Source organism: Podarcis raffonei, chromosome 1 (assembly GCF_027172205.1).
Source record: "Podarcis raffonei isolate rPodRaf1 chromosome 1, rPodRaf1.pri, whole genome shotgun sequence".
In the NCBI taxonomy this organism is placed as follows: Eukaryota; Metazoa; Chordata; class Lepidosauria; order Squamata; family Lacertidae; genus Podarcis; species Podarcis raffonei.
In genome coordinates, this window is record NC_070602.1 from 100,195,885 (window position 1) to 100,209,903 (window position 14,019).

General features: G+C 40.4%; 1 protein-coding gene across 3 annotated transcripts in view; it reads right to left on the reverse strand.

Moving 5' to 3' along the window:
* GTDC1 (glycosyltransferase like domain containing 1) overlaps positions 1–14,019 on the reverse strand; it is a 161,034-nt gene that overhangs the window by 107,740 nt on the left and 39,275 nt on the right. For all 3 annotated transcript variants that reach the window (XM_053406031.1, XM_053406022.1, XM_053406015.1), the window contains exon 3: positions 5,591–5,758. In XM_053406031.1, the coding sequence (XP_053262006.1) occupies positions 5,591–5,758 (168 nt within the window). The remainder of the gene's footprint in view (positions 1–5,590; positions 5,759–14,019) is intronic.

The window sequence follows — 14,019 nt, forward strand, 5'->3', positions numbered from 1 at the left end:
GGCACAGGTCCCCGCCCCAATGGTAACAACTTTAAACCAATAGCAACAGAAATTAAGGGCAGGTTTCAGGGCAAGTTGGTTTTATTACTGTGTCAACTACTGACCTAGGTGGACAAGAGGTAAGTGTCCCTAGCTCCCTCCTGACCTCCATACATTGTCTGTGTTCATGCATAATGCTAAGCCATCATTTATTTTAACCATGGTTTATTCAACAATCCATGAGTTGTCTTGGAGAAGAACAAACAAGCCATGGCTTGTTTCTCCAAAGCTGAGTTTGTTTTTCAGCTGCTCTTCCTTGTGCCTTGATGGGGTAAGGTGGCCAAACCATGGTAAGCAAGGCTGGAGTTCAGAGAGAATGTGAAACCATGGTTAAAACAAACCAAGAGTTGTAGGCCAAAAATAAACCACAGTCTCCTAGGCTGGGTTGGATGTTCAAACAAATCACCTTTTGGGTAAACAAACGATGACTTAAAAATATCACTTCTGCGAAGGAGACAATGCATAAACATCCCAAGGCACAGCAACTCCGCATGTAACAATCCATACTATGCAAAACTGGACAGCACGGGTCTCTTATTTGGCACTTGCATACACAAGCCTTTACCTAACTTATTACAATCAACCCAAAGAGGTTGGGGATAACAGGCATAGCCCTCAGATATCACTACCCCTTTCCCAGTGTGTACATGTCTACCAGTTACACTATCTACCAGTCTACCAGTTACACTATCTAACACAGGGTTAAAATCATTCCTCCTCCTAATTCTCCCTGCTTCATAGACAAGATAGAAAACTGACACTGCCCAGAAAAACAGCAGGACTCAGCAGGAAAAGCAAGGAAATATTTGAACAGAACTCTAGTGCTTTTCAGCTCAACAACTGGAGTGGAACCATTTTTGAAATCTCACATTTTTCCAAACTCTTTTTTCAGCTATGTTTTCTTTCAGCTATGACAACCAGTGAGCTAACCTATTTCTTTTGCTTTTAACTAATAGCTGGGAACAAAGGGGACAAAAAAAGTTTACTTCTTTATTTCTGTTAAAACTTTGTGACAGGCAGTCACACTTTTTTGAACCACACATTTAAAATATTTTTTGTTGTTGTCTGTGGGCTATAGTTTTGTGTGTGATTGCCAAAATAGAAACCCAAGCACTTAAATTCAATCAATTAAATGGAGGGGGGGAATAACACATGCTTACTTAGCATATATCTTAAGGGAAAACAGATTCTGTATAAAGGTTTCTCATTGCTGAAATCTCCCACACTAGCACCTGGCTCCCTAAAGCATCTAATATGGAAAACGGAATTATATAAGTGGACACCCATAACAAGATGCTATGGGGTATTCTGAATTATGCCAATTATGCTATTGGGCTACCCTGCCTGGGTTTTGTGTTGGCTGCCCAACACTCAGTCCCAGGTGTTCCTATGAAGTTCTGAAGCCTCCTGATGGCAAAAGTCTCCGGATAATAATTTCACATCCCTGTCAGCCATTCCAAGATACTAAGCAATTAGGGCTCCTTCCGCTTTTCACCAAGCGAGAGAACAATTCGTTAGAACCTGAGAAAGGGCTTTTCTTCTTACTCTGATTAATTCCCATCAGACACATCTTGCCCAACTCTAATTCACTTACAGTTCAGGATTCTGGTTAGGTAAAAGGGAAAGGGAAAGGACCCCTGACAGTCAAGTCCAGTCACAAACGACTCTGGGGTTGCAGCGCTCATCTCGCTTTACTGGCCAAGGGAGCCGGCGTTTGTCTGCAGACAGTTTTTCTGGGTCATGGGACCAGCATGACTAAGCCGCTTCCGGTGAAACCAGTGCAGCTCACGGAAACGCTGTTTACCTTCCCACCGGAGCAGTACCTATTTATCTACTTGCACTTTGATGTGCTTTTGAACTGCTAGGTTGGCAGGAGCAGGGGCTGAACAACGGGAGCTCACCCTGTCGCAGGGATTCAAACCGCTGACCTTCTGATCGGCCAGCCCAAGGCTCAGTGGTTTACACCACAGCGCTACCTGCGTCCCTTCTCTGGTTAGGAGGACTTCCTAATTAGCACTTAGAACAGTCTTCTGGAGTGGGGAGTTAATTGAGATTGGAAGAAGTGCTTATTCCTGCAAACCAAATCTCCACTCCCACCCCAAAGAACCGTTTAAGTTGAGAAAGGGATAGGATTTGGGTTGACAGTGGAGAATGAACTCCATTAAGACCTAGATGAAAAGGAATGCAAAATCAGTTTTCTCTTGGGGAATCCTATTTTGCTCTCCTACTGGGCAGCCCAGAACTACCCACCCACCTTAACTATTAGAGAGGTGGGTATTCTGAGGGCCACATTTTCTTCTGAGCATATTTCCAGGGGCCAGAGGTGGCAGGGCCACAGGCAAAACTGAATTTGGCCTTTGTAACCTAGGCTAGTTTCTAGATAAGGTCACATACCTCTTTCTATCCCCCATCCCAGAAAAGAAAGAGCACCATTAGAGATAAGGACATATTCTAGCCAATTAAGCAGGGTGCAAAGCAGGGTCAGTGTGGCTGGAGAGGAGTGTGTGGCCCGGGGAAAGTCCCCAGGGCCAAACAGAGAGGGCTGGAGAGCAGCATTTGCTCCCCAAGTCTGAAGTTGCCCACTGCTGTATGAGAGGACATGGTGCTCCCAAGGCATTTAAAATGGCAGCAGGGTTAAATACAGGTTTTTACGTATATTTAAAAGAAGAAGAAAGGGGCATATCCTCTGGGGGATATATAAAAAAGAATGAAAGGATAAAAAAGTTTGCATTTCCTTTTCCAATTAAAATTCCTGCCACGAGGCCAGAAACACCGATACATAAGCAAAGAAGGCAATTAGTTTTATAGAATGCGTTTAAAAACACCCTGTCTGTTTTGCTTCTGAGCAAATATACTGCTAATATGCTATGCCTTAGGAGTGATGGTTTCAATCCAGAGACACACGAGTACACCAGAAGTCTATATTGTGATTTCATGTTGTAACCACCCTGAGACCTGCAGGTATAGGGCGTTATACAAATTTTAATAATAGTAACAACTACTACTCCTACTATTTCTACTACTCCTACTACTACTCCTCTTTCTCCATTTTTCTGTTCTCTTTTTATTACTTATTCCCACCTATAAGAGCAGATATGTCCTCCTACCACAGATCAAAATAATGCCAGGAAATCGGATCCTGCCATGTGCTGCACTTGATAGTTATTTCAGGATACGTGCAAGTTTAGTGTCATTTTGAAAGATACATTTTTAATAGTTTAGTATTGTTTTGATTTTGAGTTCCATATAGGGCGGGGGGCACCATAATCTTTCCAGCGCTGAGGGCTTCTGCCCTAGGGACAGGCACCCACCATACCACGCATGTCAGTAGCTAATGTGTGATAAAGTGCTCCTTATTTAGTAGATGAGAAAGAGGCAGACAATTAAACAAGTGCAGATTTAGAGAGCTTTCCCTGGGCCAATATGTTCCATAGGGCTCATCGAGGCCAAAGAGCATTCAGCAGAAGGAAAAGGAGAGACTGGCTTATGTGCAGATACCGTCTTCCCCCTGCCCATGCCAGATATAGCAGCCATTGTCAGTTTGATTGAGAATCCCCTCACACTGCTAATTACGCATAGTAGGGGTGGGCTTACAGGGTGTATTTTTTAGAACCCCAGGTCTACCCCACCACAACCAAGTGCAGAATTTAGCCTGGAGGAAAACTATGGTATATACATGCAGTGACACACTTACTCAAGACCTGGGATAGCTCAGTTGGTTGAGTATAAGACTGTTAAATTCAGGGTTGTGGGTTTGAGCCCCACTTTGGGTGAAAGAGCCCTGCATTGCAGGGAGCTGGACTAGATGACCCTCACGGTCTCTTCCAATGTTACAGTTCCATGACCCTATACAATGTTTGTAGGGATGCTGCCCTTGCATTAAGGAACGGGGTTGCTTCTAAGCACACAACTTAGCCCAAAGATTTTATTTTTTTAGTGTCAAGAAATGAACTTCTTGTGCTCCTTTCACACAAAAATCCCCATATAGTTTCCCTGTACATATTTTTTATTTCAGCAGTCTGATTTGTATCTGAAAGTCAGAAACCCCTGCTGGTGTACTGTAAATCACCCAGAGAAATACCATTACCCCACAATGTGCTTTCTGATCAAACCTGTCCTAAAGGAAGAAGCCCCAACACCTGCCAAGGTTAATGGGCAGGATGGGAGTTCCACTCACCCATTCATTCACTCCCACTGTATAGCTGAATTTCAGGAAACAGATCTAGTGGGGTGGATTCAACAAAATAGTTGCACTAACAGGAGCCAGTACAATGAGACCCACTAGCACAATGGGTATTTCCCTCTCCTCCCCTTGCATGCCCTCCCACACCCCAAATTAGCTCAAGGAGCAAGGGAAGGTCTGCTTGTGCTGATGGAATGATCATAATTGTGCAATATTGAATTACTCCCAGTGTTTATATGACTTCAAAATACAAATTCTGACCATTAATACAGCTAAATCATTGGAAAGGTCCCATAAGCTCAAAGATAATATAGGAAATGATAGCATCTTCAAAAGCAAAAGTGAGGTGGGGAGAATGGTTTAACATTTCATGATGTATTTCTTCCAGTAGCACTGATGAGGAATATTTTTTATAAGCTGCTATTTGTTTTTAAGAACCATTTCATGGCAAAGCCATTTCATTATATTCTCAGAATATTGCTACTGCAAAACTGAAGCATTTTGCAAACGAAAGCAGAACGGCAGCTACAAAAAGCTCGAGTATATAGGGATCATTATTTGTCTTTCATCTGAGTTACAATGCAAAGATGCAGATGTTATACATCTAGCTTTAAAACACTCAATCTATGCTTATAATAATTCTAATAACAAATATGTGAAATAGACCAAGTAAATGAATTTATTTCAATTCAAGCCAATTCAGCTTTGCAGTTTCACTTTAGGTTTGTATAACGCCTAATCACAAAGCTTTTCAGTGTAGCTGTTATTAACTTCTTTCATTAACTTATATTCAGGAAATATGTTTGTTTTAAGTAACAATAAAGGGCCACAGCCTTTTAAATGTCTGGGTGTTTTACCACTGCACAATTTGTGAATACGCAATGAAAGAAACGTAAGGATTTATCTGGTATGTTTACTACCCTCTCTCACTAAAAACATTGCCGCAGTACATTTTAATTTTTGTTTACTCCCTTGAAAACCTCTATTTTAATTTCAGCTGGATGCAGTAAAAGCTATTGCTGAGCCAGTGTTGATTAACTGCCCCTTTTGTTAAGTGCTCTCAAAGCAAAAGCACTGAGGTATATACTGGAAATCAGCACATTTTACTGGAGTACAATGAGACACTCATAATAGTATCTAGGTATACTTGGCATTCAGCAACTCGTATATACTAATGAACCTGATACTTTCAGTGTTGAATTGTGTGTGCATCTGTCTGTCTGCAAATACTGGAAATCACGTAGGACTCTGTGTATGTCTGTGTATATATATTAGTATTGAAAGAAAAAGGAAAAAAGAACCCCTGGAGGCATGTTCATGAAGATACTAGAAAACAATTAAACACAAGGGCATGAGAGATGCACCTACCATGAAAGAATCTGGTTGTACCCGTATTGGAAGTCTCTTTCCTGACATTTCTGGACAGGATATGTCAATTGGTTCTCATGGAAGTAAAGGACCTTTTTCAATTTGCCAAGGTCAGGCCGAAGGGCAACGAGTTCAGTCAGGTTAAGCACTGAGCTTGCAAAGAGGATCCTAAGAAACAAGGAAAGTAGTGTTTACTGTCTACAAGCCTGCTCAAAAGTGTCACCCTTCACCCTTTCCCTCCCACCGCTCTCCTCACAAGAAAAACATAACCTCTATAGGGACACATCAGTGGCTAAGCCTTAATACCATGTAGCAGCATTCTAAGTTTTGATCTCTTAAAAAACAGCTGCTAAGGACTCAAGTAGAAAAGCACTGAATCTCATTGGTTTTCTCAGCTCAGTTACAGAGAGATGCAAAGTAAAAGAGAGAGAGAGAGAGCTGGATGGGTTTTATTGAAAAACGCTAGAAAAGCTGTGTCTGAAGGACAAATGGAACAAAGATAAGGCTGACTGGGGAATACTTTGCTTGCCAGTTTCATTACACTTTACTTCTTTATGCAACCAACTACTGAAATTCAATATATGAGCTGGTGTGGCACAAGCTCATGTTATGACATAAAGCCTTTTGATTTATGCAATAGACATATCTACTGTGGTTTTTATTTTTCATGTTAAGATTTCCTTTCCCTACTTTTTTCATATTAAATATCCACCATAGCATTTGTTGTTTTGTTCATTCTGTCCCATCTATTGCCACAGTACTTGGAGCAGTCAGTAAGACTTGTCACTGCTTTCAAATTATACAACACAGGTGCAGATCATATGGTAAACCTGGCTGCCTGAAACAAACTTAAAAAGCTATAGAAATATGCAAATGTAGTACTTAGTATCATATGGGCGACTCTTCTCCAAGCAATGAGAAATTCCAGGGGTGTGGTGCTTTAGTTTTCTTTTGGTAGAACATCACTTTAAGCTTAGGGTGTTCAATATTTGAGTTTATTTAAAAATAAACAACCCAACAAGCAACCAGAGCTACTGCCCCACATCTAATCACCAAAGAGTCTAATAGCTTGCAGAGCCCAGAAACTCAGTTCTCTTCCTACTTCTCCCCCCCCCACCCCTAGATTACACCATCCTCAGCTGAGACTAGGGTGGGGAGAATGCTCCCTACTCTTTTATCTGATGCCCCCCCCCCGCTAAAGAGCACATTGCTGTGTGGTCCTGTATCAAGAAGCAATCTTCTAACAATTAGCTTTCACAGAGACACATGACCTGAATATCCCTGGCTGTTAACACTCCTTTGTCAAGTCCAAGACTCTGGCCAGGTATTGCCTTAAGGGCCTTAACGTTTAAGGCAAATCCATAGTGACAGTCCTTTTCACAGAAATCTGACAGCAAAACCAACAACAATAGCATAACAAGTCATTGACGGAGAGTGTGGCTATGTTAAAGCTAAGTCACCTCCGACCTGAAACACCCGTTTCCTTTTACCACAAAGGAACACTAACACAATACATACTCTCTTTCAAATCCACTCCTTGCGTTCATAAGGAAAGCAAACTGTGATTGAATATTGTATTCTTTAACTCTCAGCTCCTTGTTCAGGATTTAACACTAAACTGAATTATGATGAATATGATTTTCAAAGGAACCTTCCAGAATAAATTGAGTTGTGCTTGAATAGCTACCACAACATCCTGGTCACACCTAGAGAGGCAGAACTCAACAGCTCCACCTTTAAGTGGAGCCTCTAATATTAAGGATAAATCAGGGATCCGGAGAAAACTCTACAGAAGGAGTGGGCAAGAAGATTACTTTTCATTTTCTCCTCTTCCAAGTAACACCCATAAAAGCATCTTCCAAGGGTCAAGGGGCCTTGTTGAAGGGAATGGGCTGTGATGTGGAGGAATCTCTGAAAACTGAGAAGACGCACCTTTTGTAAATTGGGCTACCACTGATGGGTGATGCTACCTCATATTCTGGCATCCCCCTCAGCACTCTATGCCACAGTCCACCCCATTTAGCAGGGAGTCCAACACCTCAAAGTAAGTTTAAAGCAATGCCCAATGGGGGAGGGGGGTACATAACTTTCCATGTACCTTCATGGGTTGTGACTGGCCAGGAACAAGACCCTGGGGTTGTAATGGATAGCCTGATGAAGATGTCGACCCAGTGTGTGTCAGCTAGGAAGGTGGCAAAATCCATGCCAGGGATTATTAGGAGAGGGACTGAAAATAAAACTGTCAGTATTATGAAGTCGTTATACAATGGGCAGCTGCATATGGAGAACTGTGAACAGCAGGCACAGGCAAACTTGGCCCTCCAGATGTTTTGAGACTACAACTCCCATTGTCCCTGACCACTGGTCCTGTTAGCTAGGGATGATGGGAGTTGTAATCCCAAAACATCTGGAGGGCCGAGTTTGCCTATGCCTGGTGTACAGTTTTTATCAACTCACCTCAAGAAGGATATTGTAGAGCAAGAAAAGGTTCACAAAAGAGTAAAAAGAGTAACAAAAATGGTAGGTGCGATGGAGCAACTCCTTCATGAGGAAAGGATACAACATCTGAGGCTTTTTAGTTTAAAGAAGGTCAAGTAAGACGTGACAGGACGAAGGTGTATAAAATTATTAATGGTGTGGAGACAGTGTTCCTCACCCTTCTCCTTCATAATACTAGAACCCGGTGACATTTCTCAACCATATACTGGCAGCTGTTGAAGCACCTCTGAGGTAAAGTCCCGTGACCATTCATTGCTAACTCTTGCTTTGCTTATCTTACTCTAGATAACTAAAAAAAACTACAGCTACAAAAGATTTTACTTCCCCACTGAAGCGATAAAACTGTGCTCTTTTTAAAAATAAATCTCATGACACTGTAAGAACGTACGCACAGTCGCCCCACAGGTCTGTTTCGTACCGCCACGGAGCCACAGTTTAAAGCTTAAACAACACCTGACAGGGCACGTTACAGTGAACATGCCCACAGAGGAACCGTGTATTTGTCTAATGGACTCCCTATGCAGGGCACTGGAGGATATGATGAGGCAGACTTCCACTTAACACCTAGTGCCAGGGAAGGGAAAGGAAGTTTTATTATTATAATGTTGCCCATGACATAAATATATGTCAGCTGTCATTCTGTGTGACATCAACTTTCATTTTACCTCGGGTTATTATTTCAGTAATAAATCCTAACAAGGTGAGCTTTATCATCCCACAGAGTCTATCTAGGAGGTAAGGACACAAGGTGATACCAAGAACGCGGGGAACATGATAATTCCTGACAGCTGCTGCTTGAGCGCAAGTTAAATTGAACAGTTTGTCTCAGCATAAAGATGTTATAAGGTTTTACATTTAATTTTTTTACATAAAACCCAGAGAAAGCCTAGTTAGGCAATCTTTCACAAACATGACATACTACAATCACTGCATAAGCTGGATTAGTGCTTATTACCAAGCTACTGGAGAATTAAGCTGTTTTTAGACCACCAAAGAGCTTTAAATTGCAACTTTTGTCTCTGTAAGGGAAACCTATATTTAAACTGTCTGCTAAAGTCAAATTAAAACAGCTACATCATTAGCATGTTATCTCACAAAATAAGAGTAAATTTAAAACTGCCGTTAACATTATTCTTATCCAACCTGATCAACGTTACAAAATGCTAATGCGCAGTGCATTTACGCACACGCACCCTATATACCATGTTAGCAAACACAAGCCCGCTACCCAGCAAAAAAAGCAAAAACAAAACCCAACATTTATTAAGTGATCATCTGTTCTAAATATTCGACACAAAAGGATGCCAAATACTTTACAATGGTGTAGTCAGCCACATGCTTTCCCAGCGCAACCCGAATTTGCCCATAATTGGAACAAATAGAGTAGGCCAAACTCACATGTGAGTGAATGAACTGTTTGAGACTTTCATAGCCATTAGGCACATGTGTGGTGTATTAGATACACATAAATCTGAATACATATTTGCCTGCCCCTTTGGTCTGCAGAATGTAAACTTCAAAATAACTCAGCATTTACGGTGAACGATTTCCCCCATTTTGCCACAGGGCTGGTGAAAGTTGAGCATGATTTTTGGTGGCTCGGTCCTATGGAATGGCTTTGGGCGCACTGGTTCAGCACTGTTCTGTACAGCTGCAGCTATAAAAGACCCATCCAATTCTTGGCAAACAGGTGCATGATCTTCTGGCAATGAGCTGCTTGCCAATTATAACTCTTTCCTTTATTCTGAAAGGGAAGCCTGCCCTCCACTACAAACAAAAGTACTTTTGCATTATATGAGTGGGGGAAAGGCATCGGTAGCATGCCTGGGAATGCATTGCTCAATCCCACCACCCATAAACTATTCCCTTGGCTTAAAGGGTTATATAGTTCAGTGCTCCAACAGTGTATGTTGGCTTATATTGTGGATGTATGCTCTGCATTATTTTATTAATACTAATGCTACATATTTGTAATGGCCTTTGGCTACAATAAATGTATGAACTGCGGCTGTCAGGAATGTTTCTACTTATCTGTTGTTGCTCTACCAAGAAATGGATAGAAGCAAAGCTGCCAGCTGCAGGTTTTGCTAAGAACCAGGAAAGCACAGCAACTTTACTAGTTCTTATATCAGAGTGGATCCATACAGATTAAACTGGCAACAAGTACAGGTTCTCACCCCTTCCGTAGCATGTAAAATAAAATGTATTATTTGACTCCTGATAATTGGCAACATATAGGCAAGAGGATTGAGACTACTGATGAATACTCCGTCTCCCCATATATGAACAGGGTGCCAAACTAAAGAAATGGGTCAATTGATTGCTTTGTTTTCTTTTTTGGGGAAAAAATGAGTACTTATTCATCAGCTAGCATTATTCATGCATAAAACATAACAGATTACTTACTTTAATACTCAATTATTTATTATATATTAATATTCAATCAACATGTAACAGTTATATTTTGATACTGTATACGAAGGGAATGTATAAATCACAACAAAAAGCTTTTTCATTTGTGCTTCAACAATAAGCAACTTTAAAAATTCAAACAAAGATATAGAGCAATAAACGATAATATATTAGAATCTATAATATAATAAATAAAAAATGAGGACTAATTTATTCTTGACATAGTATGTACAAATGTCAAAAGGCTTAGACGATATAAACTATTTTATAAATTCAGTTTTTATACAGAAACTAATTTGAAATGTTTACAGAAATAATTAAGTCTTACTATTGTAATGTTCTTTATTTTTCAGAAGAAGCCACAAGGGTTGTCATCCCTTTCATCTTAATTAGTCCATGTGCTTGTTATATTTGTTATGTACTTCCATAAACATTTACAAACATTAATTGTTATGAATATGTACATACTAATATATAACTAGCAAATATCTAGGATTGCAACTCATTCATTTATTTTAGAATGTGAACTGGTGTCATCCCCAAAAAAGCAATTTGATAAATCATTCAGTGAATGGTTCTTTAACCCATTTTATCTCTGTAAGGAGACATACTGTCCATTGTCAATGCACTGATAATGTTTTGTCTTCTGAACTCCAGCCACAATAGGTCTGTAGTGACTCAAAAGCAGTGCACTGTACTGGAAACCAACAGGCATCCTATACGACCTTCACATGCATTCCTGTGGACATCTGAAACTACTGCATTCAGTTAGTCCTGGTTATTAATACTTGCAGCATGGGCTTGCAGGAGTGCCCCATCTTCCATATTTGTCTTGGTAACATGAAAAGCCTGAGACCATGCATAAGGCTCCTACATGCCCCACCTTGTATAACCTCCCATTTTTCTGGGGTTGTTGCAGCATGGAGAGGGGGACTTGCAAGTGTGTCTTACATTGTCACCATGTTGCGGGAAGGGAAGGTGCTACAAGGGGCTTCCATACCATGCAGACTGGTTCCTGATAGTCAAAGCAGCTGGAATGCAGATGCAGATCTGCTGTTCTCAATAAAAGTAAATTGGGGACATGCATAGCCAGAATACAGAGACCCGGGGGGGGGGTGCTCAAAAACTGTATTATAGGAGAAAAATGCCATAGCAATTTATCATAAACTGTTCTGAAATAGGCATGTTTCTCCAAATGCAAATGGTATAGATGTCTTTCAAAAATACACCTTAGAAAAACAAGCCTGTGCAACAGTATTAATTATGTTGTGGACATGAATACTGTCCCTTAAAAAAATGAGGTTATGTTTCCCCCCAGTTTTATACATTCAAGGTGCAGATTTACTGATTTGTTTCTCAAATTCTGATCTTTTTCAAGATGTTATATTAAAATTCCTACCAACTACAACAGCCAAATTACAAATTGTTCTAGTCTGGGGAAAACAAGTGGGTTCCCTCAGTGTTACAAACTCCCATTGTTCTAGGTGCATTTTGTGACAGGGAATTTCATTAGCGCGAGCAGTTTCTGAGCTCTGGGCGCAGTACTGAGCCTAAGATTTCATATTAAAACTGCAGAGTGGAAGGAAAAGAGGATCTGCCTCCCCACTTCCAGCTACTTCCTGAAGCCTGGAGAAGATACCATCTTAAGAATATTAAGGGGGTGGGCAGGGGAAGGACTAGACCATGTGAAAAATGAACATAATATTTTAGCTGCAGTTCATTCATTTTCAGCTTTGTATTTTTGCTATTAAAAAGGAGTACCTAGACATTCCGTTGCTGCGCCCACAACCTAGGTTTAAGGTGCCATTTAGCTCCTAGCTTTCAAATCTCAGTTTCTAACACTGTCTTTCCTCAAGATTAGTTTAGCCCTAAGAAAGTAGACAGAAATTTGCTGAATCTCCTGCTGCTTACATAAGCGCAGAATAGTGTTTTCATTTGTCAATAGATTGTTCAAGGAAGGAGTCAAGTCTATTCATTGACAGATGTACAGCGCTGTCTCCCAGATTAGGAGCTAAACTTCAGAGAAGTTATATGCTATGAATAGAATGCTTTAAAAGGGGGAAGAGTCCAACCAACACCCAGCAAACCAAACTGTCTCCATGGAAATACCACCTCATTTATTTCGCAGAACCAACCAAAGTCTGTATTACTTAGTAATAATCAAACCATCTGGGCTTTTCTTTGCAACATCAATTCCTAATCATGGTCTCTGACCCAAGTTGCCAGCATGGCCATTTTTCTGGTAATCCTTTTCCAAGATGATGATCCCAAAACACTGTTTACATCAGGTGGGAATCTGTGGTTCTCCAGATATTGTGGAGCTCTAGCTTCCATCAACCATGTTGGCCACTGGTTGAGGCTCAGGGGAATTTCAGTCTAAAAACATCTGGAAGGCCACAGATACCCCAACCCTACCATAAATCAGCACACCGCTAGCCATTCCTACTGATTAAGGCATTGTACATAAAACTGAAAACTGATACCCTATCACAGTTTCACAGAGTTGTTCAGGAAGAATAAAGGAGCTATAAGAAATTTTGCACTCCAGTGTAAGCAAGGTTATAATATTCAATTGGCATAAATTGATAAAATTGTTATCCTCATTAGAGGTATGCTATAGCTGCTGAATTCCAGTGCTAAATCCCCAGTACAGTTTTAATATAGCTTTCCAAGAGCAATTCCAAACAACAGCTAATCAGATAAGTATTTTTATATTAAGCTGTAACATCAAGAAGTAAACTTTAAAAAGATTTTGAGATAGACTTCTGAGATTTAACGAAAGAGCCTTTAAAGACTGCTTTTATTTTTAGGTAACTTCATTCAAGCTTCCTGAGTTTTATGAGGAGTATGGTAATAATTTTCTCCTCCCTTTGTAGTTAAGTTTAGCCACAATTAATTACTGGCAGATACACATTTTCACTTTTAGACCTGATGATTCACCACGAGCCATTATATTACCTTCTTTGCTTCCATCAAGGGACATACCAAATAAGTAGGGTGACCTTTTTTTTCTTTTAAGAAAAAAGAAATGGACTAGCTTCTGTTTCTGAGAGAATATGCAAGCTTATCTGCAAACACAAATATGCAAACTCATCTACGATACACTGTAACAAAGACAGCAACCTTGTGCACAGAAAAATCTACAGAAATTCCACTGAAATGAAAACACTTCATGGACAAATAAATATGCAAGCTGTAAAACTGAGGCTATGCACTCTGACCTGGAAACAAGGTCCACCGAAAAGATTCAGCCTTTCCCCCCTATGTAAACTTGCATATGATTGTACTGTAAGATTATTTTAATGTGCCATATGATCAGGGAAGGGTTATTTTATTACCGGTATAATCTTAGCAGAACATAAACCAAGTACAAAGTTTACCCCAACTTCTTAGGATTGGGGCACCTTATTTGAAAGTTTCCCTATCCTATAACCTTGCTAGCCTTGTGAGTGGGCAAGGAACACCTACTTATGAAAGATCTGCCGTAATTATTTGGAAATGTCAGAAATACGCAGAGT